This window comes from Lepidochelys kempii, chromosome 24 (genome assembly GCF_965140265.1).
Source record: "Lepidochelys kempii isolate rLepKem1 chromosome 24, rLepKem1.hap2, whole genome shotgun sequence".
Classification (NCBI taxonomy): domain Eukaryota; kingdom Metazoa; phylum Chordata; order Testudines; family Cheloniidae; genus Lepidochelys; species Lepidochelys kempii.
Window position 1 is genome coordinate 18,300,403 of NC_133279.1, and position 26,463 is coordinate 18,326,865.

General features: G+C 61.5%; 1 protein-coding gene across 2 annotated transcripts; it reads left to right on the top strand.

The window, feature by feature from the left end:
• On the top strand, positions 1–26,122 carry TMEM145 (transmembrane protein 145). 2 transcript variants are annotated; one of them, XM_073322712.1, is made up of 15 exons: positions 1–183; positions 2,052–2,126; positions 2,219–2,296; positions 10,327–10,413; positions 11,199–11,300; positions 11,381–11,483; positions 12,272–12,343; positions 13,345–13,413; positions 14,072–14,152; positions 14,710–14,788; positions 15,017–15,110; positions 15,436–15,608; positions 16,028–16,148; positions 23,463–23,663; positions 25,330–26,122. In XM_073322712.1, exons 1-15 carry the CDS (start codon positions 61–63, stop codon positions 25,522–25,524), a joined length of 1,653 nt encoding a protein of 550 aa, XP_073178813.1. In that variant the 5' UTR covers positions 1–60; the 3' UTR covers positions 25,525–26,122. The 2 variants fall into 2 exon arrangements, with proteins under 2 accessions (XP_073178813.1, XP_073178815.1); XM_073322714.1 differs by having other exon boundaries at positions 11,381–11,465.
• Positions 26,123–26,463: the final 341 nt, after the last annotated feature.

Consider the following 26,463-nt stretch of genomic DNA (forward strand, 5'->3'; position numbering starts at 1 on the left):
GCTGGGTCTTTAATCGGCAGCGCGCAGGGAGCGAGCCGGCGGCTGGACCGGGCGGCTGCCATGGAGCGGGGCCGGTCCCGGGGCCGGTCCGGACGGGCCCTGCGGCTCCTGGCCGACCTCCTGCTGCTGCTGCCCGCGGGCTGCGGGGCCAAGTACGTGACCGGGAACATCAGCACCAAGGAGGTGGGTGCGGGGCCGACCCGGGCCGGCTCTCCCGCGCCCCGCCTCTGCGGGGACCGGGCCGACGGCCGCGGCCGGGGGCGGATCTTGCCCCCCGGGGCCTTTCCCCCCCATTCACACAGCTGGGGGTGGAGGGGGGGCTCAGCGCCCACTGGGGCTGGTGCCTGGCGAGGGACCTGGCTGCGGTTAGGCGGGGAGGGGGCTTCATTCAACCCCCCCGGCCCCATCACTGCATCAGGAACGGGGGGGGGGCTATCTCCGCAGCGGGGGGCTCTCAGCAGAGCTGCCCCCAAATCCTGTCCCCAGCGCAGGGGGCTCAGGGCCCCCCTGGCCCGACCGGGGGAGTCACTGTTTATATTGCATGAAACAGTATTTTGCTGCTGCTCTGTTTGGCCGGGGGGAGCTGGGCCGCAGGGGGAGGCCGGGGGGGTACTTGAGCCAGAGAGGGTATGGGGGGGCTAGAGGAAGGGGGGATGTGGGGGAGCAGGGCCAAAAGGGAGTTATGGAGGTGTGAGGTGGGGGGGAATGGGGATATGGGAGTTATGGGAATGGGGGGAGCGTGGGGGTTATAGGGGTGGGGAGCTATGGGGTGTGAGAGGCAATGGGGTATTATGGGAGGTGGGGGGATTATGGGGGTGCGAGGCAGTGAGGGGGTTGGGAGGCTGAAGTGGGGGTGAGGTGGTGGGTTATTATGGGGGGCAGGGTATATGAGGGTGCAAGGCAGTGGGGGGGCTGAGGCGGGGTGGGGGCAGTGGGGGGTTGAGGAGGCTATCGGGGGTGAGGTGGTGGGGTACTATGGGGTGCAAGGCAGGGGGCTGAGGCGGGGGGTGAGGAGGCTATTGGGGGTGAGGTGGTGGGGTACTATGGGGTGCAAGGCAGGGGGCTGAGGCGGGGGTGAGGTGGTGGGGTACTATGGGGTGCAAGGCAGGGGGCTGAGGCGGGGGTGAGGTGGTAGGGTACTATGGGGTGCAAGGCAGGGGGGCTGAGGCGGGGGGTGAGGAGGATATAGGGGGTGAGGTGGTGGGGTACGGTGGGGTGCAAGGCAGGGGGGCTGAGGTGGGGGGTTGGGGAGGCTATCGGGGGCTGGGGTGGGGGGGGTACTATGGGGTGCAAGGCAGTACGGGGGCTGGGGTGGGGGTGGCCGTGTGGCCGATGGGATCCCCACCCCCAATTCCCGGATTATTTGTATTTTCTTTGCCTTCTTCAGCCTGCGGCGCGGTTGCCGTGGAAACCTGGAGCATGAGAACGAGAGGGGGTTGGGGGGGCAGCATAGCCGGGTCAAAACCAACCCCCCATGGCCCACATCCTGGGACCCCCCCAGCCCATCAGTCCCTGAGTCCCCCCCCCAGGTCCCCATCCCCTAGGAGCCCCCACCCTGGTCACTCCCTGTACCCCTTATCCCCATCCCGCGCACCCCGAGGCTGCCTGCCCCCAATGGTCCTGTGGCCTAGGATGGCCTGTGCTGGGGGGGGGGGGGGGGAAAGAAGGCCTGGTCGTCATGGTGATGATATTGTCCTACTAAGCTGCACCTTGGTGACATGATCCTGTACTGGGTGTTGGGTGACAGAGATTGGGTGGGGGAGGCAGCTAGGACTCCTGGGTTCTACCAGGCTCTGGGAGGGGAGTGGGGTTTAGTGGTTAGAGCGGGGGGGGTGGGGCTGGGAGCTCGGACTCCTGGGTTCTGGCCCCAGCTCTGGGAAGGAAGTGGGGTCCAGAGGAGTAGAGAGGGGAGCAGGGGTCTAGGAGCCAGGACTTCTGGGTTCTATGACCTTGGGTGAGACCTTCCGCCTTTGCTTGTAGGGGGTGTGCATTGGCCCTTCCCTGCCACCCCGCCCCCCAGCCCCATATCAGGCCTCTCCCTGTCTTCCCAGGACTGGGTGTTCCTCACCCGATTCTGCTTCCTCTCTGACTATGGACGCCTGGATTTCCGGTTCCGCTACCCCGAGGTGAGTGCCGGTCCAGTCGCCCGGATGCCTGGGTCCCTGCTAAGCCTGACTCCCCTATTTACCAGCTGCTTCTCTCTGGTTCCCCCCTGCAGGCCAAGTGCTGTGAGAATATCCTGCTGTATTTTGATGACCCATCACAATGGCCGGCCGTCTACAAGCAGGGGAACAAGGTCAGAGGACAGGGGGTGCCTGGGCTGTTTTTTTGGGGGGGGAGTGTCTAGGGAGACCTTCCAGCCTTCTGCAAGGTGTGAAAACTAGAGAGATATCAAATGAACGTGGCACTGGGACTAAGTGGGAATTTTTTGTAATATTGGTATGAAGCCTCTGAGTGCCTCCTTTCCCCCCTGTGCAGCCCTGGTCTGGTGGGGAGGGAGGAAGGTCTGTGTTTCGGGCAGGCTAACATGCAGGTGTGGGTGTCACCCTGCTGTCTAGGCCTTAATCCCCATATCAGGAGAGCAGTGAGAAGACAACAGCAAATCCACTTGTCTGCACATGGACACCTGGCAACCAGGGACCTGGAGAGAGACAGACTTCCCGGCTCTCTGCAGGGTGCTGAGCCACATCCCCCAGCTCAGGGACAAAGGCGTGGGGGCAGGAGGGGAGGTGGGAGCTAGGCACTGGCTGCCGGAGATCAGAGTGAGCAACAGAGCTTTGGGCTCTGGTTGACTGGGCCGTTTCTGCTGGAACGGTCACTGCTCTCTGCTAATGAAGCACATCCTGCCAGGGCTCCAGGCAGCTAATGAACCTGGCTGTGGGCCTGTGCTGGCTGGGAGTCCCTGCAGCCCCTGGCAGAGGGTGCACTGCTCCCAAAGATGGTACAAGTTGCCCTTGGGGTCTGTCTCCCTGGGACTCTCTGACACTCCCTGCCCGGAGCTCACAGGGCGGAGCTGGGGGGCTGATGGCCCAGAGGTCCCATCAGAGGCGGTGAAGCAGGCGACCCCTACGGCGCCTGGCCCACTGACAGGCTTCTCTCAGAGCCTGTTCCAAAGCTGGGCTGTAGCCCCGGCCCTGTGCACCCGTGACAGGCGCACATGACATGGACGGAAAGCTGGATCTCAGATGATCTCAGCCTGTGATGGTGCATCCCGCGGGGGGCACAGGGGTTGGCTCTCGGCCCTGCACTAGTTCACGCTTGTATCAGTGACCTGGAAAAACTCAAACACTGATGAAGTTTTCAGATGACACAAAAATTGGGTGGTTGGTAATTAACGAAGCAGCCGGGCCACTGATGGAGTGCTGGTCTCCAGCAGACAGGAGGTGTTTGAATGCACACCTGTAACACCCATATAGCCAGGAACAAAGGGCGGAGGTGCAGAGTGCTTGCGGGAGTGGACTCAGGGCAGGTGCGTTCGGTCTGGCTGGGGGTTGTTCGGTTCCCTGGCTGTTGGTCTGGGTACGTGGGCCCAGAGTGAGCAGGTGCCTTGCCAAAGGCTGCGAGGGGCTAGCACTTTGATCAGCCCGCTGTTAAAAATCTCCCAGGAGTGAAGGGGCGCAGATGAGTGAAGCTGGAAGATTTGGTCATTTGCTAGGTGAACTCGAGAGCCGTGAACAGAGGCCGCTAACGGGAGCTTGGGAGGGAGAGTGGGAGGCAGGATCAGCCCTACCTGTGATCGAGATGGCCACGCAATGGACCAGCCATGTTCTCTTCCCTGCGTGAAGCCCACAGGGAGCCCCTGATGTGCTGGAGCACTGAGGGGTGGGCAGAGACGCGGATGAGACTCTGAGGCTGAGGAGCTCCCAGACAGCCAGGTTCAGGAGACCCCAGTGGCCCAGGCTGAAGGAAGAAGAGAGCTGGCCACCAAGGAGTTAGAGAGAGAGAGGAAGTCAGAGAGGCCTGGTGGGTTGTAGCCACGGCAGGCAGACGAGCAAGGGGCGGGAGCAGGCTGTGGGCCCCAGACGAACAGGACCAGGAAGAATTCCATGCAGCCAGAAGTTTCAAATCGACGCCAGGTCCTCAGCGTGGACTCTGCAGAAGACGCCTCTCGAGACACCTGTGGATGGCAGCTCAGCCCAACCTGTCAGAGTCAGACTTGCCCACGAAGGGTTCTCCAGCGGGCAGATGGTCCTTGTTGGGGCTTCCGTGCTCAGACCATGGAAAGAACGCTCTGCGAGGGACAGGTGGGCACCAGGGTGGAGCCTACCCGGAGACAGGAGACCTCACTCTGAGGTTGGGCAGGCTTCACTGGCGACGGGTTGTGCCGGCTCCTGAGACAGTGCGTGGCAGGGAATCTCGCAGGTAGGGGATGATGGTCCAAGTCATCTTCTTGGAGATCGTTTCTATCCCACAAGCAGAGGGAGACGGAGGATTGTGGATGCGAATCGTGGTGCAGGGTGGAGGGTTTTGGTTTGTGGCGCCTTTGTCCACTTTCTATGGGGAAAGGGGCTGCGTAGTCGGTCTGACCACCTCAGCAGAAGGAGGGCCGAACTCCTCAGGGCCAGACTGGCCCTCGTAGTCAGGAGGGGGGATAAATGAACAGCAAGAGGGCAGGGTGAAAAGCGGGAAGATCTGAGAACTTAGCTGCAAAGCAAGGTGTTGGGAACAGAGTTAGGGAACCAGAGGACAGGTTGTGACGAAGCGGGACTGTTCTTAATGTTTCCTCTGAATAGTATGGGGGTGCCTCAGTTTCCCCTGTGCAGTTCTTAAGTATCTAGGGCTCTGCAAGGATCATACACCCTTATCCCACCCCCTAGATACTTAAGAACTGCATAGGAGAAACTGAGGCACCCCCACACTATTCAGAGGAAACATTAAGAACAGTCCCGCTTCATCACAACAGGAAGAGAAGAAATTCTTTAATTGCCTGGACACTGGTGCTGGGAGCCTGGGTAACAAGCAAGAGGAATGGGAATTGCTGATAGATGAGCATAAATTTTGATTTAGTTGGTGTTACTGAGACCTGGCTGGGTGATTGACAAGACTGGAACGTTCACATTGGTGGTTATAACCTAAGTAGGAAGGTTCGGGCGGGTGAAAGGGCAAGTTGTGGCACTTCACAAAACCAGCATCACCTGCATCACCACTTGGAGTCCCCGTTGCGGGTGTGTCACTTACCTTCAATAGAGCCAATAACTCGCTGCTTTGCTGCGTGTAGGCCTCCTTCTTCCAGAGCATTCCTGCCAGGCCTTTAGTGCCCAGAACACAGATGTTAGGAATTGTTGAAAATTGTAAGGGAAGCCAAGAGAGACAAGGAGAACTCTGTGGCCAGCAAAGTTAAGGGAAATAAGGAGTTGAAATATATTAGGAACAAAAAGAAACCTGACATTGGTGTTAGTCTATTACTAGATGGAAATGGTACAATTAGCCGTAATAATGCAGAAAAGGCAGAAGTGTTCAATAAATATTTCTGTTCTGTATTGTGGGAAAAACATAAGAGTGGCCATACTCTGTCAGATCAAAGGTCCATCTAGCCCAGTGTCCTGTCTTCCGACAGTGGCCAGTGCCAAGTGCCCCAGAGGGAATGAACAGAACAGGGAATCATCCAGTGATCCGTCCTGTTGCCTATTCCTAGCTCCTGGCAAACAGAGGCCAGGGACACCATAGTCTCGTCATGTGGTGATTGTTCCACTGGTATCCTCCTGTTGACTGGGTCACACGCGCCGACGTGACATTTACTGAGAACGTGTCTCGACATCCCAAATGGCTGATTCCTGGAGCAGTGAGGCTGGAACCACAAGACGAGAGGCCATTCCCAATTCACTCCTAAGTGGAGTGCAGGATCGGGTCCAAGAGGGCTGCTTGGTAACCGTGACCATCATGTAAATAAATTTACCATCCTCGTACGGCGGTGAGAAAACACCAAAGAAACCTCCCAGCAGCGTTTAACTTTAAAAAGAGGAACTACACAACACCGAGAAGGCTAGTTAGAGAGACGTGGAAGAGAAGCCACCGGGGAAATGCCAGAGAGCAGCATGGAGGCTACTGAAAGACTCCGGCATAGAGGCTCTGGCGACAGGTCTCTCCGGAAGCAGAAAAGACCAGAGGAGGCCCAAGAGAATGGCCCCATGGCGACCGCAGAGTGGTGGAGGCCGTTAGAGGCAAAAAGGCACCCTGTAAAACGTGAGGAGATAGGAAGCAGCGCACGCACTGGCAGGTAAAATGTACCAGGCTAATGAGGCTGGCCAGGAAGGAATTTGAGAGGCAACTTGCAAAAGACGCAAATACGAACAGTAAATTTTTGTAAAGTGCATCAGAAGCAGGGAGGTTGCAATCAGGCCGTGGGGTGGCTGGCCTATCGAGGTGCCCAAGCAGTACTCAAGGAAGACAAGGCTGTTGCAGAGAAACTCACTGAATTCTTTGCATCAGTCTTCACTGCAGAGGACGTGAGGGAGATTCCCACACCTGAGCCATTCCTTTCAGGTGACAGATCTGAGGAACTGTCCCGGACTCAGGTGTCAGTAGAGGAGGTTTAGGAACAAATTGATAAACTAAACAGCAATAAGTCACCAGTGTAGTAGGAAGAGAACCTGAGAGATAAGCCCTTGTACCAGAGGCCTGAGCTAAAGCCGTGGGCAAGCATTGCTGCTATAAAGCAAAGTGAGCGGAAGTCAGGCTGTGAGTGGTACCGGAGCACCCCGCGATCAGGCGGACCCGGAGCACCCCGAGATCAAGGATGGTACAAAACCGTTCCCTAAGGAACACACTGGCCCCTCCTAAAGCTCAGGGTGATGAATAGAGATGTTTTGATCAAACCAACACATACAAGCAGCTGGGTGATAACTAGCCAGGTCAGGGGGCCGTAACTAACTATGTCAGGGACTGTACGTGACTTGTTTGTATCAGGGTATAAAGCTGTATCTCAGAGCGGGTGTCTTTGTCCAGCCACGGGGGGCATGGAAACACCCACCACTGACTGACCTGCGTCCCTTATCACGGGCAGACGTGTCGTCGTCTCCTCGCAGAGTCTGCCAGGGGCTATTACAGTGCTTTGTCGACAATAGACCTGGCCTGGCGCCTTCGTTCGGATCCTGTGGTCATTGGGCGGGTCGCTCGAGGTCTGCTGTGCTGGCTGTCGGCGCAGAGCTGGGGCAGCACATGGGGAGAACACACACACGCAGCCGAACCTCTATGAACAACCAGGACCAGATGGTATCACCCAAGAATTCTGAAGGAAGTCAGATGTGAAATTGCAGGTCTACTAACTGTGTAAAATATCGCTTAAATCAGCCTCTGGACCAGATGACTGGCAGATAACTAATGTTACACTTTTTTTTTTTTTTTTTAAAAAAAAGCTCCAGAGGTGATCCTGGCCATTACAGACCAGTAAGCCCGACTTCAGTACCAGGCAAACTGGTAGAAACTATAGTAAAGAAGAGAACTGTCAGACATAGACATGAACATAATTTGTTGGGGAAGAGTCAACACGGCTTTTGTGAAGGGAAATCACGCCTCACCAATCTACTAGAATTCTCTGAGGGGTCAACAAGCGTGTGGACGAGGGGGATCCAGTGGCTATAGTGTACGTGGACTTTCAGAAATCCTTTGACAAGGTCCCTCAACAAAGGCTCTTAAGCAAACTAAGCAGTCGTGGGATAAGAGGGCAGGTCCTCTCATGGATGGGTAACTGGTTAAAAGACAGGAAACAAAGGGGAGGAAGAAATGGTTAGTTTTCACAATGGAACAAGGTAAATAGCAGGGTCACCCAGGGGTCTGTACTGGGCCCAGTCCTGTTCAGCATATTCATAAATGATCTGGGAAAAGGGGTAAACCGTGAGGCAGCAAAATCTGGAGATGATACAAGACCACTCAAGATAGTTAAGACCCAGGCAGACTGCAAAGAGCTACAAAATGATCTCACAAAACTGGGTGACTAGGCAACAAAATGGCAGATGAAATTCAATGTTGATAAATGCAAAGTAATGCACATTGAAAAACATAATCCCCCCCCCCCACAATAGACCTGGGGTCTAAATTTGCTGTTACCACTCAAGAAGGATCTTGGAGTCATTGTGGAGAGTTCTCTGAAAACATTCCACTCACTGTGCAGCAGCTGTCAAAAAAGCAAACAATGTTGGGAACGATTAGGAAAGGGATAGAAAATAAGATAAAATATCATAATACCACTGTACTAATCCATGGTACGCTCACGCCTGGAACACTGCTTGCAGATCTGAGCGCCCGATCTCAAAACCGAAAGCAGCGGAACTGGGAAAGGTTCAGAAAAGGGCAAGAAAGATGATAGAGGGGAAGGAACGGCTTCCTCATGAAGAGAGATTAAAAAGATTAGGGCTGTTCATCTTAGAAAAGGGAGGACAAAGGGGGGATGTGACAGAGGTCTATAAAATCATGAATGGAGTGGAGAAAATAAATAGGGAAGTCATGCAATACAAAAACAAGGGGTCACCCCTGTCACGGAGTGTGGGGGAGTCCAGGCCTTGCACCCATCTTCCTGGGATCCACTGAGACTCTCAGCCAGCCAGTAAAACAGAAGGTTTATTGGACAACAGGAACACAGTCCACAACAGAGCTTGTGGGTACAACCAGGACCCCTCAATCACATCCTTCTGGGGGAGCAGGGAGCTTAGACCCCAGCCCTGGGGTTCCCTGTGTTCCTCTCCCCAGCCCCAAACTGCAAACTAAACCCACCCAGCCGGTTCCCTGCTGCAGCCTCCGTCCACATTCCTGGGCAGAGGTGTTACCTCCCCCTCCCCCTCCTGGCTCAGGTGACAGGCTCTCAGGTCTCCCATCCCCAGGGCACATTCCCAGGTCAACACTCCCCCCTCCCTGCTGAGTCACATCGTCACAACCCCGTGAAATGAGTAGGCAGCAGGTTTAATACACACAAGAGGAAGTGGTTTTTCATCGAGTGTACAATTAACCTGTGGAGCTCATTGCTATGGGATGTTGTAAAGGCCAAAAGTGTAACTGGGTTCAAAAAAGAATTAGATAAGTTCATGGAGGGTTGGTCCATCAGTTGCTATTAGCCAAGATGGTCAGGGATCCAACCCCATGCTCTGGGTGCCCCTAAGCCTCTGGCTGCCAGGACCTGGGAGTGGAAGAAGGGTAGATCCCTTGATAATTGCCCTGTTTTGTTCAATCCCCCTGGAACTCGTACAGGCCACTGTCGGAAACAGGATACTGAGCTAGATGGACCATGGCCTGAGCCAGTGTGGCAGCTGTTATGTTCTTATGATGTTAAACAGAAGCTACTAAAGTTAGACATGTTTAAATCAGGAGGTCCAGATAACTTGTATCCAAGAGTGTTCAAGGAGTTGGCTGAGGCATTTGCTGGACCATTAATGTTGATTTTTGTTTTCAGTCAGTCTTGGAGCCCTGGGGAAGTTCCAGATGACTGTAAGAAAGCAAATGTTGTGGCAATATTTTAAAAGGGTAAATGGGATGACCTAGGTAATTATAGGCATGCTGGCCTGACATTGATCCTGGACAAGATAATGGGGCGGCTGATATGGGACTCAAGTAATGAAGAACAAAAGGAGCGTAATATAATTGATGCAAAATCACAAGGGTTCATGGAAGATCGAGCCTGTCGAGCTAATCTGACATCTGTTGTGTGAGATGTACAAGTCTGGTGGATAAAGTTAACAGTGTTGACGCGATAGATCCTGTCAGGCATTTGACTCGGCACTGCACAAGGGTTGGATTAAAAAACCAGAATGATATAAAATGAACCCAGCACTCGTTAGCTGGGTTAAAAATGGTCTCAAAACGTCACTTTCAGAGATTTGTCTTCACGCAGGTGGGTTTCCAGTGCCGCCGGCAGAGGTCGGTTCTTGGCCCTGCGCCAGTTCACATTTGTATCAGTGTCCTGGAAAAAAACCAACCCAGAATCCTCCCAGCTGCAGACAGCTAAAGATCTGGGGAGGGGTAAATACTGAAGAGGCAGGAGCGGGATCAGTCGGGTATTAACACAGCTACACCTTGATGTCCCGTGTAGGGCAGAGAACATCGGCCGCAGGTGGGAGCTAGACCCACCCGGGTGGGAATAAGGCCTAGGGCAATTAACCCCCGTCGGGGGCAGGCTTTCAATCCAGCCGGTATGTTTCCCTGAGAGACCGATCCTATAGGCGCTCACACTAGATGGTCCCTTCTGGCCTTGGAGTCTATGACACCCCCCCCCCACACACACACGTTCGTTAACGAGGAGGCGCTCGTTAGCAACTTTCTTCACTGCAGTGGGTTTCTGGGCGGCTGGGGATCTCCAGTGCTGATGCCTCTCCTCCTCCCCCCCCACCCCCCCCCCAGGACTGCCTGATGAGAGAGTCTGTGATTCGGCCGGAAAACAACCAGGTTATTAACCTCACCACGCAGTACGCCTGGTCAGGGTGCCAGGTAAGGCCCCATAACCTCCCAGGATCCCCCACAGCCCCCCTCACACCGTACGCCTGGTCAGGGTGCCAGGTAAGGGCCCCATAACCTCCAGGGATCCCCCACAGCCCCACTCACACCGTATGCCTGGTTGGGGTGCCAGGTAAGGGCCCCATAACCCCCAGGGATCCCCCCGCAGTCCCCCTCACACCATACACCTGGTTGGGGTGCCAGGTAAGGGCCCCATAACCTTCCAGGGTCCCCCCACAGCCCCCCTCACACCGTACGCCTGGTCAGGGTGCCAGGTAAGGGCCCCATAACCTCCCAGGGTCCCCCCACAGGCTCCCCCACACTGTACTCCTGGTTGAGGTGCCAGGTAAGGCCCCATAACTCCCCAGGTTCCCCCTGCAGTTCCCCCCACCATAAGCCTGGTCAGGGTGCCAGGTAAGGCCCCGTAACCCCCCAGGGTCTCCCTGCAGCCCGTTCATGCAGTGGAGCAAGGGGGTAAGAAACTCCCCAATCCCAGACTTGGGTCTAGCTCAGCCCTGTGCCGGACCCCGAGCAAGCGTCCCCCAGCAGCTCAGCCGTAGGGCTGGACCCCGGACCCGGAGAGGCTCAGCCCAGGCCCCCGCCTCGGCGCGAGAGGAGGAACCTGCGGCTGCCAGCGCTTGTGGGAGGTGTCTGGCCTGACGGACGTGGGGGGGACAGACGGGTGCATGGGTACCCACCCACTGGCTCTGCTGCCCCCTGCATCTCATCTCTCTGCCCCCTTCCCACCCGCCGGCCCGGTCCCCCCATCTCGCCCCCAGGTGCTGAGCCAGGACTCCGTGCGGTACCTGAGCTGTGCCAGCGGCCGGAGTTTCCGCTCGGTCCGCGAGCGCTGGTGGTACGTGGCCCTCAGCAAGTGCGGGGTGAGTTTGGCCGTGTCCCCCCACACAGCCCTCTGGCCATGCCCCCCTCCCCAGCTGTGACCTCTGACCTCTCCCCGCAGGGCGATGGGCTGGAGCTGGAGTACGAGATGATCCTGACCAACGGCAAATCCTTCTGGACCCGGCACTTCTCTGCCGACGAGTTCGGTGGGCCCTCAGTCGGGGGTGGGGGTCAGCAGGAGAGGAGCTGGGGGGGCAGAGCTTGCTCCCCCCCCAGGTCTGCCCCACTGGTTCCCTCTGCCCCTCCACGTCTCCTGCCCACGGAGTGTGGGGGGTCCAGCACTTCCAGCACTAACCCCTGTCACGGGATATGCCAGGGCAGCGTTACCACCGCGGTTACCATCTCCCTGACGGTCTTTAAGCTGAAAGTGGGGCGGCCCAGAGGCCGGAGACCGTATGGTGGCCTTTGGGTTCAGGGCAGCGCGGCCTAGCAGCCAGAGTCAATGTAACCGCAGTGTGGGCCAATGGCCAGTACCTGGGGGGGAGGAAGGAAAGGGCCACCACAAGGGGGGCCGCGGCCCGGGTAGGGGGGCCCGGGCCCACCCAACTCCACTGGGCCTCGACCCAGGGCCCTGACAGTGATGGAGCGGACCCCCATGGGTCAGCCGGGAATCCCACCGGAACCCGCGGACCTGGCTCGGGTGGGAGGAACCACTCGCGCCCCCTCCCTGGGTCACTGGCAGCCGTCTGGGAGCTCCGGGGTCTCCAGGCTCCGATCTCCAGTCCGGCTCTCAGGGTCTCCAGCTCCCTGGGTTCTTCAGCTGCAGACCCTACCCAGGGTCCTTCCCCTCCGGGGGTCAGCCCAGAATCAGCTGCCTGCCTGGGCTGCTCCCTTTTATACCATGCCCAGCACAGTTGAGGCGTGAGACTTATGCTGCCCGTCATGTGGGGTCAACCCTCTCTTGTCTGGGGTGGGGTATGCACACCCCATCACCCCCTCCTCTCTCCCCCAGGAATCCTGGAGACAGACATCACCTTCCTCCTCATTTTTCTCCTTATCCTTCTCATCTCCTGCTACTTTGGCTGTGAGTGCTGGGGGCGCAGGGGAGGCTGGTTTGGGGAGGAGGGTGGGGGGGTCAACGTGTCACGGAGTTCCTGGGCGATGCTCTGGAACTGCTCCCCATGAAGCCAGGCAGGACTCTGGGGAAGTCTCCTTTCTGGGAGCAGCCTGTCTGCAGGACACGCAGCTCACCCGGCTCCACCTTCCTGGGTCTGACCTCGGAGCATTCAGCCTCCTCTGCCCCTCCGTGCGCTTCCCACAGTGAGTCCGCTCAGGTGGGTCCTGTGTGGGCCAAAGGGTCCTGCCCCCCAACTCCGCAGTCGGACAGGACTCTCAGCCAGCCAGTAAAACAGAAGGTTTATTAGGAGACAGGAACATGGTCTAACACAGAGCTTGTAGGTGCAGAGACCAGGACCCCTCAGCTGGGTCCATTTTGGGGGGCAGTGAGCCAGACAACCCCGTCTGCACTTCACTCCATGTCCCAGCCAGCCCCAAACTGAAACTCCCTCCAGCCCCTCCTCCTCTGGGCTTTGTCCCTTTCCCGGGCCAGGAGGGCACCGGATTCCTTTGTTCTCCAACCCTTCAGCTCTCACCTTGCAGGGGGGAAGGGCCCAGGCCATCAGTGGCCAGGAGACAGACCGGCCATTTATGTACCCTGGCCCTTTGCTCTCCAACAATTACATCCCCTTATCCCACCCCCTAGATACTTAAGAACTGCCTAGGGGAAACTGAGGCACCCTACAGTATTCAGAGGAAATATTAAGAACGGTCCCACTTCGTCACACAATGTCTTTGTCCCGGGGGGGTGGGGGTGAGGGAGCTTTTGCTGGGGGCTTTAACTGGGGCTGGGGAGGGGAGATCAAGCCCTGAATTGGGGGCTCCTCCCAGCTGGTGGCTCGTTGTGATCTGGGATGACCCCCCGCAGGTGGAAGTGGGAGAGGGGAGGGCAAGGGAGGCACGTTGCAGGGAGGGAGAGCCACAGTCTGGGGGGAGGGTTTCTCGCTAAACCCCCGTCCCCCGCCTCAGATCTGCTCAAGGGACGCCAGCTGCTCCACACCACCTACAAAATGTTCATGACAGCGGCCGGCGTGGAGGGTGAGTCTGAGCTGGGGCTGCAGGTCGGGAGTGAGGGGCACCGGCAGAGCGGGGGGGACAGGGCTGGGCTAGGAGGGGGCTGCGGGTCGGGAGTGAGGGGCACGGCAGGGCTGTGGGGGCAGGGCTGGGGGAGCAGGGGGCTGCGGGTCGGGAGTGAGGGGCACGGCAGGGCTGTGGGGGCAGGGCTGGGGGAGCAGGGGGCTGCGGGTCGGGAGTGAGGGGCACCGGCAGAGCGCGGGGGACAGGGCTGGGCTAGGAGGGGGCTGCAGGTCGGGAGTGAGGGGCACGGCAGGGCTGTGGGGGCAGGGCTGGGGGAGCAGGGGGCTGCGGGTCGGGAGTGAGGGGCACCGGCAGAGCGCGGGGGACAGGGCTGGGCTAGGAGGGGGCTGCAGGTCGGGAGTGAGGGGCACGGCAGGGCTGTGGGGGCAGGGCTGGGGGAGCAGGGGGCTGCGGGTCGGGAGTGAGGGGCACCGGCAGAGCCGGGGGGACAGGGCTGGGCTAGGAGGGGGCTGCGGGTCGGGAGTGAGGGGCACGGCAGGGCTGTGGGGGCAGGGCTGGGGGAGCAGAGGGCTGCGGGTCGGGAGTGAGGGGCACCGCAGGGCTGGGGGTCGATGCCAGGTGGGGAGGGGGCTCCTCACTCACTGTCTCTCCCCCCCAGTGCTGAGCCTCCTCTTCTTCTGCATTTACTGGGGTCAATACGCCTGCGACGGTGTCGGGAACGGCAGTCTCAAGATCCTGGGTAGGGTCCTGCAGCCAGACTGGACGTGGCCCCGGGAAGGGAGGACTTGGCTGTGCCGGGGGAGCCGCGGTGGGAGAGACTGGGGGGCCATTGGGAGGCACCAGCCGCACACGACCCCCCGGCGATGCCAGAGGGGCTGGTGCTGTCCCAGGCTGTACCACCGGGGCCTGGAGCAGGGCAGGGAGGGGACCTCCCATCTGGGCTTGGGCTGGGGGCCACGCGGCTGGATCTGTGCCCGCTGGTGGGCTCTGCGATCCCTGCGCCCGGAGCTGGGCCCCCCGTGACCCCCACGCCTGGTGCTGAGCCCCCCACGATCCCCACGACTGGTGCTGGCCCGGCACCCGGAGCTTCAGGAGCAAAAGGCCAGACCCGCCCCATGGTTAGTTGGGGGTTTCCCCCTCAGGAGTCCTTTCCCAGGGTAACGGGTCTCCATCCCGGTCCCTGGCCTGTGCTGTGGGTCGCGGGATCCCATCTGGCCGGGGATGGAGACTGAGTGTGGCTGGGGGGATGCGGGGGGCTCATGCCCGGCCCCCAGCTCACCCCCACTCTCTCCCCAGCCAAGCTGCTCTTCTCCGTCAGCTTCCTCGTCTTCCTGCTGATGCTAATCCTGCTGGGGAAGGGGTTCACCGTCACCAGGTACCGCCAGGCCCCGGCTCCGCCCGGGGCTTAGGGGTGTGGGGGTGGTAGAAGTGGGGAGCAGTAATGGGGTGGGGGCAGTGAAGGGGGGCCAGTGGGGGGCAGGGAGGTGTGGGGGCAGTGAAGGGGGGCCGGTGGGGGGCAGGGAGGGGTGGGGGCAGAGAAGGGGGGCCGGTGCGGGGCAGTGAGGGGTGGGGGTCCCAGCTCATGGTTCCCCCCCCGCCCCAGGGGCCGGATCAGCCACACGGGCTCCATCAAGCTGTCGGTGTACATGACGCTCTACACCATCACCCATGTGGTCCTCTTCATCTACGAGGCGGAGGTGAGACCCTCTGCAGGGACGCCCCTCGCCCCAGGGACCCTCTCCCTGACCCCACCCTGCACCCCCTCCAGGACTCCTCCCCAACCCAGGGACCCTCCCCCGAGCCTGTCCCCCTCTCCCTGGCACCCCCCCATCCCCCAGGATTTCCCCCTCCCCAGGCCCATCTCCCTGTAGCCCCCACCTTGGGCTTTAGCCCAGGATGGGATGGGGCCATGCCCCCTGAATGTCTCCCGTTAGCCCCACCCGAGAGCTCGGCCCCGGAGATTGGGGGTGCAGGGTGGTCCCATGCTGGGCCCTGGGGGTGCTGACCCAGGTGGGGGGGCAGTTCTTTGACCCAGCGCAGGTGCTGTACACGTATGAGTCGCCGGCCGGCTATGGGCTGATTGCGCTGCAGTTCCTGGCCTACGTCTGGTTCTGCTACGCCGTGCTCACCACCCTCAAGCAGTGCCCTGAGAAACAGCCCTTCTATGTCCCCTTCTTCGCCGCCTACACCCTCTGGTGAGTACCCGGCCCCCCTCCAGGGACCCCCGCAGCCCCCCAGGGACCCCCATACCCTGCACAGGGAGTCTGACACGCTTCAAACCAAACACGAGATGCGTGTTTGAGACCCTGCTTTACATCATGAGGGTTCACTTTCAACCTTATAACTGTATACATGAAATGATAACCTACGGCCTCCCTATGACAAGATCCCTGTTACAGCCGTGCCCAGGGCATCAGGAGTCTGCCGAAGACCCCCGACATGACACACTGCATTGGGTACCGTACAGTCATTTTATAAAGATGAACATGGGGGTGCAGGGTGTTCCCCCGAGGTACAGAGTGTCACAGGGGGACTGGGGAAGGGGATAGGTTTTGGGGTAGAGGGACCTGGGGGAGGGGGAGTTCTGTCCACTCACCACCCTGCCCCCCTGCAGGTTCTTCGCGGTGCCGGTCACGGCGCTCATCGCCAACTTCGGCATCCCCCGCTGGGCCCGCGAGAAAATCGTCAACGGGATCCAGCTGGGGATTCACCTGTATGCGCATGCCGTGTTCCTGGTGAGACCCCCGTGCCCCCTGCCACCCCTGTGCCCCCCACCAGCCCCCTATACCTCCCATACCCCTGTATGCGCCGTGTTCCTGGTGAGACCCCCGTGGTTCCCGCCAGGCCCCCAGGCCCCCTGTATGCGCACGCCGTGTTCCTGGTGAGCTCCCCACGCCCGCTGCTGCCCCTCTGCCCCCTGTACGCGCACGCCGTGTTCTTCGAGTACTTGCTCCGGTCCATTCGTGTTAGGGGTGCGCTCGCCATGTGCCCCGGTGCCAGGAGTTTTCCCAGCTCTGCGCCCGCACAGCACGGTGTAAGGGGCCCCCCCGGCTCCCCCCACCCTCGGTTCCTGCTTGCCAGCACTGCCGGTGCGGGAATGTTCCCTGCTTCGGCAAAGCTCCTTGTCCAGATCAGTTTGGTGTGAGCTTCTCTCCTGTGCAGCTATTCCGGTTGTTAGATAGTTTCCCTTCCTGTGTGAGCTACTTGGTTGTTAGTCCCAGTCGGGCTTCAACCCCTGTGACCGCTGCAAGAAACCGATGCCGATGAGCGACCCCCACAGCGGCTGCTTAAGGTGCTTGGGGGACGCCCACAGCAGTGACAAGTGCCGAATTTGTAGAAGTGTCAAGCCTCGGACGAGGAGAGACCGGGACGTTGGTCTCCGAGCGCTCCTGATGGAGTTGGCAGTGACACGAGCACCGGGACCGCCCCGCCAGGACTCCGCACCGAGCACCGCGGCCTTGGTGCGGACTGCTCCGCCGGCTCCGTCTTCGGACCAGCATCCACCCCCCCCCCCCGGCACTGGCTGCAAAGCGAAGGCCGGGCGGGGTCCATCTCCCATGTCCTGTGAAGGAAGGAGAGAGGCAAAGCCCCGCGAGGGGCAGCTCGTCACCTCCCTGCGGGAGCTGGGGCCCACCCCAGGATGCGGCTGCTACCCCAGACAGCAGCTGGGGAGTCCGGCGCCTGGTGGGGCCGTCCACCCCAGAATCCCTGCAGGCGGTGCAGGACATTATGTCCCCACCGGTGCCGGCAGCAGCCCGGTCCAGGGGTGAGCCTGCGTGGGACCCTTCCACCGGTCCCCCTCAGTGCAGCATCGCTGCTCGCCTCCCGGAGCCTCCGCCAACGCTCACCTGCCCAGAGCCACCACGCCTCGGAAACGGGACAGCCAGCCCGGCGAAATCCCGGCGTCGGGCCCCGGACTCAGGGCACGGCTCATCTGGCTGCAGGCGCAGGGCACCGGTGGAATGGCGCAGGCCCGCTGCGGTGCGCCCCTCCCCGAAACCCCGGCACCAAGAACACCGTAGCTGTTCCCCGTGGTCCCGTGAGGGAAGCTGGCAGTCCTGGGAACCTTGGTTGGTGCCCTCATGCCGGTCCCAGTCGCAGCTCCGGCGCTGGCATTGAAGGGACCGTGGTGAATCGTCGGCCTCGGCACCGTCCTGGGCCCCCAGACCTGGCCCTTCCTCGTCGGGCTTGCAGAGGGCCAGGAGTCGCTACCAGCAGGACAGGGTTGGTTGTCGGAAGTACCGACCCCCCTATGGCACTGCACTCGTCCTGTGGCCCCAGGGCCAACGTCCCACCCTGGAATCCCCGGGGGTTTCCGCAGCCATCGCAGGGACACGGGAACCCGTTGGCCCCGGCCCCTCGCCTGCCTTTGGACATGGATACAACTGTGCAACAGACCCGTCTGGTCGGCCCGATCTTGACGGAGGGTCCTGTTGAGCAGGTCTCAGGGGTGACAGAACCACCCGCACCTGCTCTCTCCTCCTCACCAGATAAGGCCATTACTGGGCCCCCGCCCATGGTCCCACGGGCCACGCCAGGGCCTTTTAAAGGGGGTTGGTGCAAACTGGGGCCTGGGGGCCGAGGAGCCGGAGGAGCCCTCAGGCCCCTTTTCGACGTGCTCAGCTCGGTGGGGCTGGCACTGCTGGTGCACGAAGGGGGGGTCAAATCACAGAATCGTTGGGGCAAACCCCCTCCTGCTTGCCCCCATTTCTGAGTGGGCAGAGTGCAAGGATGTGCCTGCAAAGGGGTGAGAATACGTGTACACGCCGCCTGCCCCGAGCTCTTCGGTGGCCTCGGCCGTCGATGAGCGGGACAGGCAGGGCCAACCAGCAGCAGCTCCCAAAAATAAGGACGCAAAGAGGCTCGATTGATTCGGGAGGAAAGTTTGGCCACCCTCAGCTGGAGGTTCGAGGACAAATAATCATCAGGCCCTGCTTGGCTGCCATGATTTCAACACCTGGCGGGCTCTGGCTGAGGTCTCTGACTCGCTGCCGGAGGATCCCAGGAGCGAGTTCCAGGCGATCCTGGACGAGGGCAAAGCACGGGTGGGACCCAGCAGTGAGGGGAACGGCTGGTTGCAGCCCTCTGGCCCCTCCCAGGGGTGCAGCTGTCAATGCGGGATGTCCTATTCGAAGGACAAGCCCTGTCTGCGGAGCACACAGATACCGCACTACGGAGCTCGAAGGGCTCCCTGGCTACCTTGTGGACCCTCGGCCTCTACCCCAGGCCCGGCCAGGGAGCGGTTTAAGCCACAGCAGCCACGGGGCTTCGGCAGCCAGCCCAGGTCGGAGCCTGTCTGTCAAATGAGCAAAGGCGACCAGCGCCGTCAGAGCCAGCAGCCCTCAACCTCGGTGCGGTCCTGCTCCACCCACTCCCAGGCGGCGTTTGGAGGGTGCGCTTGAGGGCAACCTTCCCGTCGGTGCCCTGGGTCCTGCTTCCCACTGATTCTCCAGCCACCTGCCCCCGTCCCTCCTGGCCTGGGCCTGTCGGGCTGCACACCAGTGAGTCCTCAGTTCTGTGGCTCAGGGTTATTTATTTCTGCCCCCTGTCACGGAGTCCCCAGGTGATGGGGACCTGCTCCCCACGAAGCCAGGCAGGACTCTGGGGAAGTCTCCTCTCTGGGAGCAGCCTGTCTGCAGGACACACAGCTCCCCCGGCTCCACCTTCCTGGGTCTGACCTCGGAGCCTTCAGCCTCCTCTGCCCCTCCCTGCCCTTCCCACAGCGAGTCTGCTCAGGCGGGGTCTTGGGGAAGCCAGAGGGTCCTGCCCCCCAATTCCGCAGTCAGACGTGACTCTCAGCCAGCCAGTAAAACAGACGGTTTATTAGACGACAGGGACATGGTCTAACACAGAGCTTGTAGGTGCAGAGACCAGGACCCTCAACTGGGTCCATTTTGGGGGGCAGTGAGCCAGACAACCCCGTCTGCCCTTCACTCCATGTCCCAGCCAGCCCCAAACTGAAACTCCCCCCAGCCCCTCCTCCTCTGGGCTTTGTCCCTTCCCCGGCCAGGAGGTCACCGGATTCCTTTGTTCTCCAGCCCTTTAGCTCTCACCTTGCAGGGGGGAAGGGCCCAGGTCATCAGTGGCCAGGAAACAGGGTGTTGGCCATTGTCTGTGTCCAGACCCCTGCACACACCTGCCCTCTAGGGCTCTGAAATGATCATACACACTTACCCCACCCCCTAGATACTTAAGAACTGCATAGGGGAAACTGAGGCACCCCCACACTATTCAGAGGAAACATTAAGAACAGTCCCACTTTGTCACACCCCCACCATCCTCCCTCTTCAGGGACCCCTCTCATGGGAGCCTGCTTTGGCAGGAGGTGCAGGGCCTTCTGCAGGCGGGAGCTCCTCTACCCCACAGGGGCAAGGGGTTTTACTCCCGTTCCTTTCTGATTCCAGCGGCCAAGGGGGGCTCAGACCCACCCTGGACCTGCGAGACCCCAGCAGGTATCTCAAGAGGTTCAAGTTGCACCTGGTCTCCCTGGCCGCCATCATCCCCGCCCTGGCCCCGGGGACTGGTTCGCCGCCCTCGACTTGAAGGACGCGTATTTCTGCATAGCAGCATTTCACGGGCACAGACGCTTTCTGCGTTTCGCGATAGGCTCTGCTCACTGCCAGTGTGCGCTGCTCCCGTTTGGGCTGGTGACGGCACCGAGGGGGTTTGCCAAGTGCCTGTTGGCGGCGGTGGCTTACCACAGACGTCAGGACATTCACATTTATCCGTATCTCGACGACCGGCTGGTCAATGGCCCCTCCGGGTGGCAAGGCCAGGGTTATGTGGGAGCACTGCAGGCCACGTGCCCCACCCTGGCCTGGTGATAAACGAGGAAAATGAACATTAGTTCTGGCACAGAGGACAGCGTTCACCTGTGCCAGAGCCTTCCTGCCACCCGCCAGGGTCCGGACGATGGTGGATCTCATCACCGGGCTCTCTGTGTTCCCCCTCCCCACAGCCTGGGTCTGCTGCCGGCTACCAGGCCACACGGCAGCGTGCACGTACGTCACTGGCCACGCGAGGCTCAGGCTGCGGCCCTCCAGCCGTGACTCCCAACTGTCTGTTCCCCGTCCAGAGATCACCGGGACAAGCTCATCACGATCCCACCACGGACACGTACCTCTCTGTGCTGGTGGAGTGACCCGAGTGCGGCCTTACGCGGAGCACCGTTCCACGCCCCTCCGTCTCCCTGCTTTCCGATGCCACCGACCTCGGCTGCGGGAGGCCTCGGCACGCCGCAGACCCAAGAGACGTGGTCCCCAGGGGAGCTGGCATTACACATAGACGTCAGGGAGCTCTGGGCAGCCCAACTGGCCTGCGGGGTCTGCCTGCCGCCCCTGACGGGCAAGTGCTGCGGGTTAGGACGGACAACAGGGCTGCCATGTTCTACATCCACAGGGAAAGGGGAGCCCGCTCGCCAGCTCTGCCACGCAGCGCATCCGACCCACCTGGCGGCCTCGCAGCTCCCTGGCGTGCGGGACGCGCCTCAGCAGGTCCCTCTCTCAGCACGAGGGGTCGCTCCATCCGGAGGTCGCCCGGACGCTCGTCCAGAGGTGGGGAGCTCCCCGAGGGGACTCGTTCGCCGCCGGAGGGAACGGGAAGTGTCATTGCCCCTGCAGGGCCTTGCAAAGGTTTCCTCTCGGACGCCTTTCTCCTGTTGTGGTCGGGGGACCTGGTGTCCACGTTCCCGCCCATCCCGCTCGGCTGGGTCCTGTCAAAGATCAAGAGGGACAGAGCAGAGGTCGTCATGGTCGCCCCGGCATGGCCGTGCCCACGCTGCTTCGGCGCGCTGATGGATCTGGCAGTAGCTGTCCCCGGTCACTGCCCAGCTGCCCAGACCTCCTGTTGCAGGATCACGGCCGTTTCCTGCACCCAAACCTCGCCTCCCTCCGCCTCGCGGCATTGACGCTGCGTGGCTGAACCCAGAGGAACGGACCTGCTCTAGGGAGGGGCAGGTCCCCCGGGAGAGTAGAAAGCCTTCCCCTCAAGAGACTTGCCTGGCGGAGTCCACGAGGTTCTCCCCCACGCACCCGTCCTAGACTGCCTGCTCCACCCAAAGAACCAGGGCCTAGCCCTGTCTTCCATCAAGGTTGGTCTAGTGGCCATCTCGGCCTTTCACCCACGCGTCCGGGGAAATCGGTGTTCTCCCACGAGAGGTCGGTCCGGTTCCTACGGGGCCTACAGACGCTCTTCCCAGTGGTTCGGAACCTGGTCCCTCAACGGGATCTCGCTCTGGTCCTTGCCAGCTCACAGGCCTCCCAGCCTGGGGCCTCCAGATGTCGTGGGACGTCACCTTCCCTGTGGCAGTGACGTCAGGAGACGAGAGCCAGAGCTGAAACCAGGACCTCGGAGCTGCCATATACGCTGTTCTGCAAGGACACGGAGCAGCTGCGACCCCCCCCGGCCTCCTGCCGAAGGAGGTGCCCTCTCGCCACGCCAGCCAGGACGTCCTCCTGCCGGTGTTCTGTCCCAGCCGCGCTCGCAGGCTGAGGAGAGGCGGCTGGACGCCCGTCACGCCCTGGCGTGTACCAAGCCCTTCCGCAGGCCAACCCAGCTCTTCATGGCGACAGCGGGCGGGAGGAAGGGGCTCCCGGCGTCCTCGCAGAGGATCTCCAACTGGATCACCTCCTGCATCCGGACCCGTTATGGGCAGGCCCGGGTCCAGCCGCTGCCGTCGGTGAAAGGCCACTCGACCAGAGCGCAAGCATCTTTGGGGGCCTCCCTGGCGCATGTCCCCATCCAGGACGTTGGCAGGGTCGCGACGTGGTCCTCGGTTCACACGTTCCCGGTGCATTACGCCGTCACCCAGCAGGCCAGGGCCCACGCTGGGCGCGGCAGAGGTGTGTTGTAATCCACACGTCCATGAGCTCCTACCCACCGTGGTGGCCCTGCTTGGGAGGCAGCTAACCCGGGATGGAAATGAGCGAGCACGGGGGAAAGTTACCTGTTCCGTGCCTGGCGTCCTTCGCGATGCTGCTCACATCCATTCCACGACCCGCCCGCCTGCCCCACTGTCAGAGTTCCCAGCAAGAAAGAACCGAGGGTGGGGGGAGCCGGCGGGGCCCCTTGTACCCCGCCATGTGGGCGCTGCTCCAGAGGGTGCCAGAGCTGGTCCCCGACGGACACCGCGGAGAGAAAAACATCTGGCACCAGGGCCAGCGGCAAGCGCACCCCGAACACAGAGTGGACGTGAGCGATGCATCTCGCAGAACACTGGGTACGGAACAGGTAAGTGTCTTTTCCCTGGTGAGCCCCCCCGCCCCAGCATGCTCCAGGCTCCGACTGGCGGAGGGCGGGGGCTCCCGGGGGCTCTGCCGTGCTCCCCAGCACTGACCCCTTGTCACGGGGTCCCCGGGCGATGCTCGGGTACTGCTCCCCACGAAGCCAGGCAGGACTCTGGGGGAGTCTCCTCTCGGGGAGCAGCCTGTCTGCAGGACACAGCTCACCCGGCTTCCACCTTCCTGGGTCTGACCCCGGAGCATTCAGCCTCCTCTGCCCCTCCCTGCACGTCCCACAGCGAGTCTGCCCGGGCGGGGTCCTGGGGGGGCCAGAGGGTCCTGCCCCCCAACTCCGCAGTCAGACGTGACTCTCAGCCAGCCAGTAAAACAGAGGTTTATTAGACGACAGGGACATGGTCTAACACAGAGCTTGTAGGTGCAGAGAACAGGACCCCTCAACTGGGTCCATTTTGGGGGGCAGTGAGCCAGACAACCCCGTCTGCACTTCACTCCATGTCCCAGCCAGCCCCAAACTGACACTCCCTCCAGCCCCTCCTCCTCTGGGCTTTGTTCCTTTCCCGGGCCAGGAGGGCACCGGATTCCTTTGTTCTCCTCTCACCTTGCAGGGGGGAAGGGCCCAGGCCATCAGTGGCCAGGAGACAGAGTGTCGGCCATTTATGTACCCTGGCCCTTTGCTCTCCAACAATTACATCCCCTTATCCCACCACCTAGAGACTTACGAACTGCATATGGGAAACTGAGGCACCCTACTGTATTCAGAGGAAACATTAAGAACAGTCCCACTTCATCACACCCCTCCTCCCCCCACAGATCATGACACGCCCCTCGGCGGCCAACAAGAACTTCCCGTACCACGTGCGCACCTCACAGATCGGCATCGTGGAGGAGGGGGCGCCTGGCACCAAGTTCCCCCACCACGTCTACGGCAACGTGACCTTCATCAGCGACTCCGTCCCCAACTTCACCGAGCTCTTCTCCATCCCCCAGGGCCTGGTGGGGGGCACCGCCAACGTGAGAGATGGGGCTGGGCAAACAGCCCCCGCCCTGCTTGTCCCTCTCCCTGTCTACCCGGCCCCCAGCCCCAGGGGTCCCTGGATAACCGGTCCCACCTTGGGGGGGGTCCCTGGATAACCTGTCCCAAACCAGGGGTCCTGTGCAAACAGCCCCTGTCCCTGACTGCCCAGCCCCCTACCCTGGGGGTCCCTGTCTACCCGGCCCGCTGCCCCGCCCTGGGGGTCCCTGGATAACTGGCCGCGCCCCAGGAGGTCCCCAGATAACTTGCCCCAAACCAGGGGTCCTGTGCAGGGCGTCCCTGGATAACCGGCCCTCTGCCCTGTCCCAGAGGGGCCGCGTCCTGGCGCTGGGCGAGGGGCGCCCCCATCACGGGGTTGCAGGCTCGGGGCTCTGGATCGGCTCCGGGTGAGGCTCATGCAGGACTCTGGGGCAGCATCTCCCCTCAGGGCCACTGTCACCAGGGCCAGGAGCCTGCCCGGCTTCGGGGCCTCCTGGGTCCGACCACGGAGCATTCAGCCCCCTGGTCGCCCCGGGTTATTAGTTGGGGGGAACCCTGCGTAGAACAGAGCTTGTGACCAGGGACCTGCAGCAAAGTCCAGCCGGGGGGCGGGGGCAGGAATCCAGAGCCCTGGGCTCCAACCCCCCAACCCCAAGCCAGGAGCCTGACCAGTTTCCCGCAGCCCAGCCTCCCACCCCCTGTGGCCCCCCCCTCCTCCTTTGTCCCTTTCCCAGGCAGAAGGTCACCCGGTCTCTTTGTTCCCAACACCTGGTGGGGGGGTCGGTTGCTAGGTTACAGGGTGTCCACCATTCTCTGTGCCCCAGGTATTTACACCTGCCCTCCAGGGGTCTCCGCAGGGTCACACACCCGTAGCTCCCCCTCCCCCGCTCAGATACATAAGCAATACATGGGGAAACTGAGGCACACACAAAGTATTCAGAGAAAACATTAAAAACATTCACAGTTTGTCACACCCCTGTAAAGCCAGCCCCCTGCCCCGCCCCAGAGGGGTCCCCGTTAACCTGCCCCGCCCCAGCAGGGCTCCATCCCAGTGCTGGCCGAGGGGTCCCTGTATAACCAGCCCCTGCCCTGCCCCAGAGGGGCCGCGTCCCGGCGCCAAGGGAGGGGTCCCCGTATACCCAGCCCCTGCCCCGCCCCAGAGGGGTCCCCGTTAACCTGCCCCGCCCCAGAGGGGTCCCCGTATACCCAGCCCCTGCCCCGCCCCAGAGGGGTCCCCGTTAACCTGCCCCGCCCCAGCGGGGTCCCCGTATACCCAGCCCCCTGCCCCGCCCCAGAGGGGTCCCCGTTAACCTGCCCCGCCCCAGAGGGGTCCCCGTATACCCAGCCCCCTGCCCCGCCCCAGAGGGGTCCCCGTTAACCTGCCCTGCCCCAGAGGGGTCCCCGTATACCCAGCCCCTGCCCCGCCCCAGAGGGGTCCCCGTATACCAGCCCCTGCCCCGCCCCAGAGGGGTCCCCGTATACCCAGCCCCCTGCCCCGCCCCAGAGGGGTCCCCGTTAACCTGCCCTGCCCCAGAGGGGTCCCCGTATACCCAGCCCCTGCCCCGCCCCAGAGGGGTCCCCGTATACCAGCCCCTGCCCCGCCCCAGAGGGGTCCCTGTATACCAGCCTTGCGCTCCGGCACTGACCCCTCGGCTCTGCCTGCAGGCGCGTGAGCGGATGGAGGAGACGCCGGCGGAGCGGACGACGTCAGAGCTCAGCAGGCCCCATGTGCTGCTGAAACCCCCCCCGGGGGGCGAGAGCCAGCCCCCCCCGTACCAGCTACAGGCCCCCCCGCTGCACCCCCCGAACGGCTACACCGAGTACTTCAGCATGCACACGGGGGGCGCACGGCCCGTCTAGGGGCCCATCCCCCGTAGTCTGCCCCCAGCCCCCCTCCCGCTGCAGGCTGAGGGGGCCGGACCGCTACAGCCCCCCCATCCATGTAACCCCTTTCTCCTGGGTAGCTCCTTCACGCCTCCCTCGTGGCCCCCAGCCTCCTGCCCCAGTGACCCTACGGGGGCCCCCCAGCACGGCTGCCCCCGGCGCACTGATGGGGCTGGAGTGGGGGGGGTGAGTGGCCTCCCATGGGAGCGTCCCAGCTCCCCTTCACCCCACAGTGTGGGGGACCTGGGAGCTGGGACTGAATGAACATGGGGGTTGACCCCCACAACAGGGCTAGGAGCCCTCTCTCCCCCGCCATGAGCATCGGCTGGGGACCCAACCCCTGCCCAACCCTCCCCTGGTGCCTATCGAGTGTGTGGGGGGGCAGTGCTCTTGTTCCCATTCCCCCCATACCCAGGCTGCCTGTCCTCCCACCCCGGTCAACCCCTCCCCCAGCTCCCTGTGCCCCCCAAGGACATTGCCCCCCAGCCCCACTTCCGTGCCACTGATTTTGGTGCCCGGAGCTGGAGAATTTCTGGAGTTGTTTTTGCCAAAATAAAGAGGATTCTCGTGTTTCTATTGGACTGTGGAGTGTGTGTGGGGTGGGGGCCCAGGGTGTGTGTGGGGCGGGGGCCCAGGGTGCGTGGGGGCGGGGTCAGGAGCCCGGAGTGTGTGGGGTGGGGGCCCAGAGTGTTATACCAATAAAATAAAAACCAGCAGGATCTTATTAAAGGGGAAAAGGCAAAATACCACCTTTATTGTGAATACAGAACGAACCTAGTAAGCAGTGAGTTACAGCGATAACTCGCCATCCACCTCCTGTTCGTTCGCACGCACGTTCTGCAAGGTCGTTCCCACAGTTACCAGCCTGAGAGCTGCTCCTGCCAAGCCACTGGCCAGGCGGCCTGGACACGAGGC

What these genes read in the sequence shown, in the direction of transcription:
- TMEM145 (XM_073322712.1), top strand. Translation starts at nt 61, where the DNA reads ATGGAGCGGGGCCGGTCCCGGGGCCGGTCCGGACGGGCCCTGCGGCTC. An exon ending in GACAGCGGCCGGCGTGGAGG is followed by an intron (nt 13,414 to 14,071) that starts GTGAGTCTGAGC and finishes TCTCCCCCCCAG; the next exon opens with TGCTGAGCCTCCTCTTCTTC. An exon ending in CGGCAGTCTCAAGATCCTGG is followed by an intron (nt 14,153 to 14,709) that starts GTAGGGTCCTGC and finishes CTCTCTCCCCAG; the next exon opens with CCAAGCTGCTCTTCTCCGTC.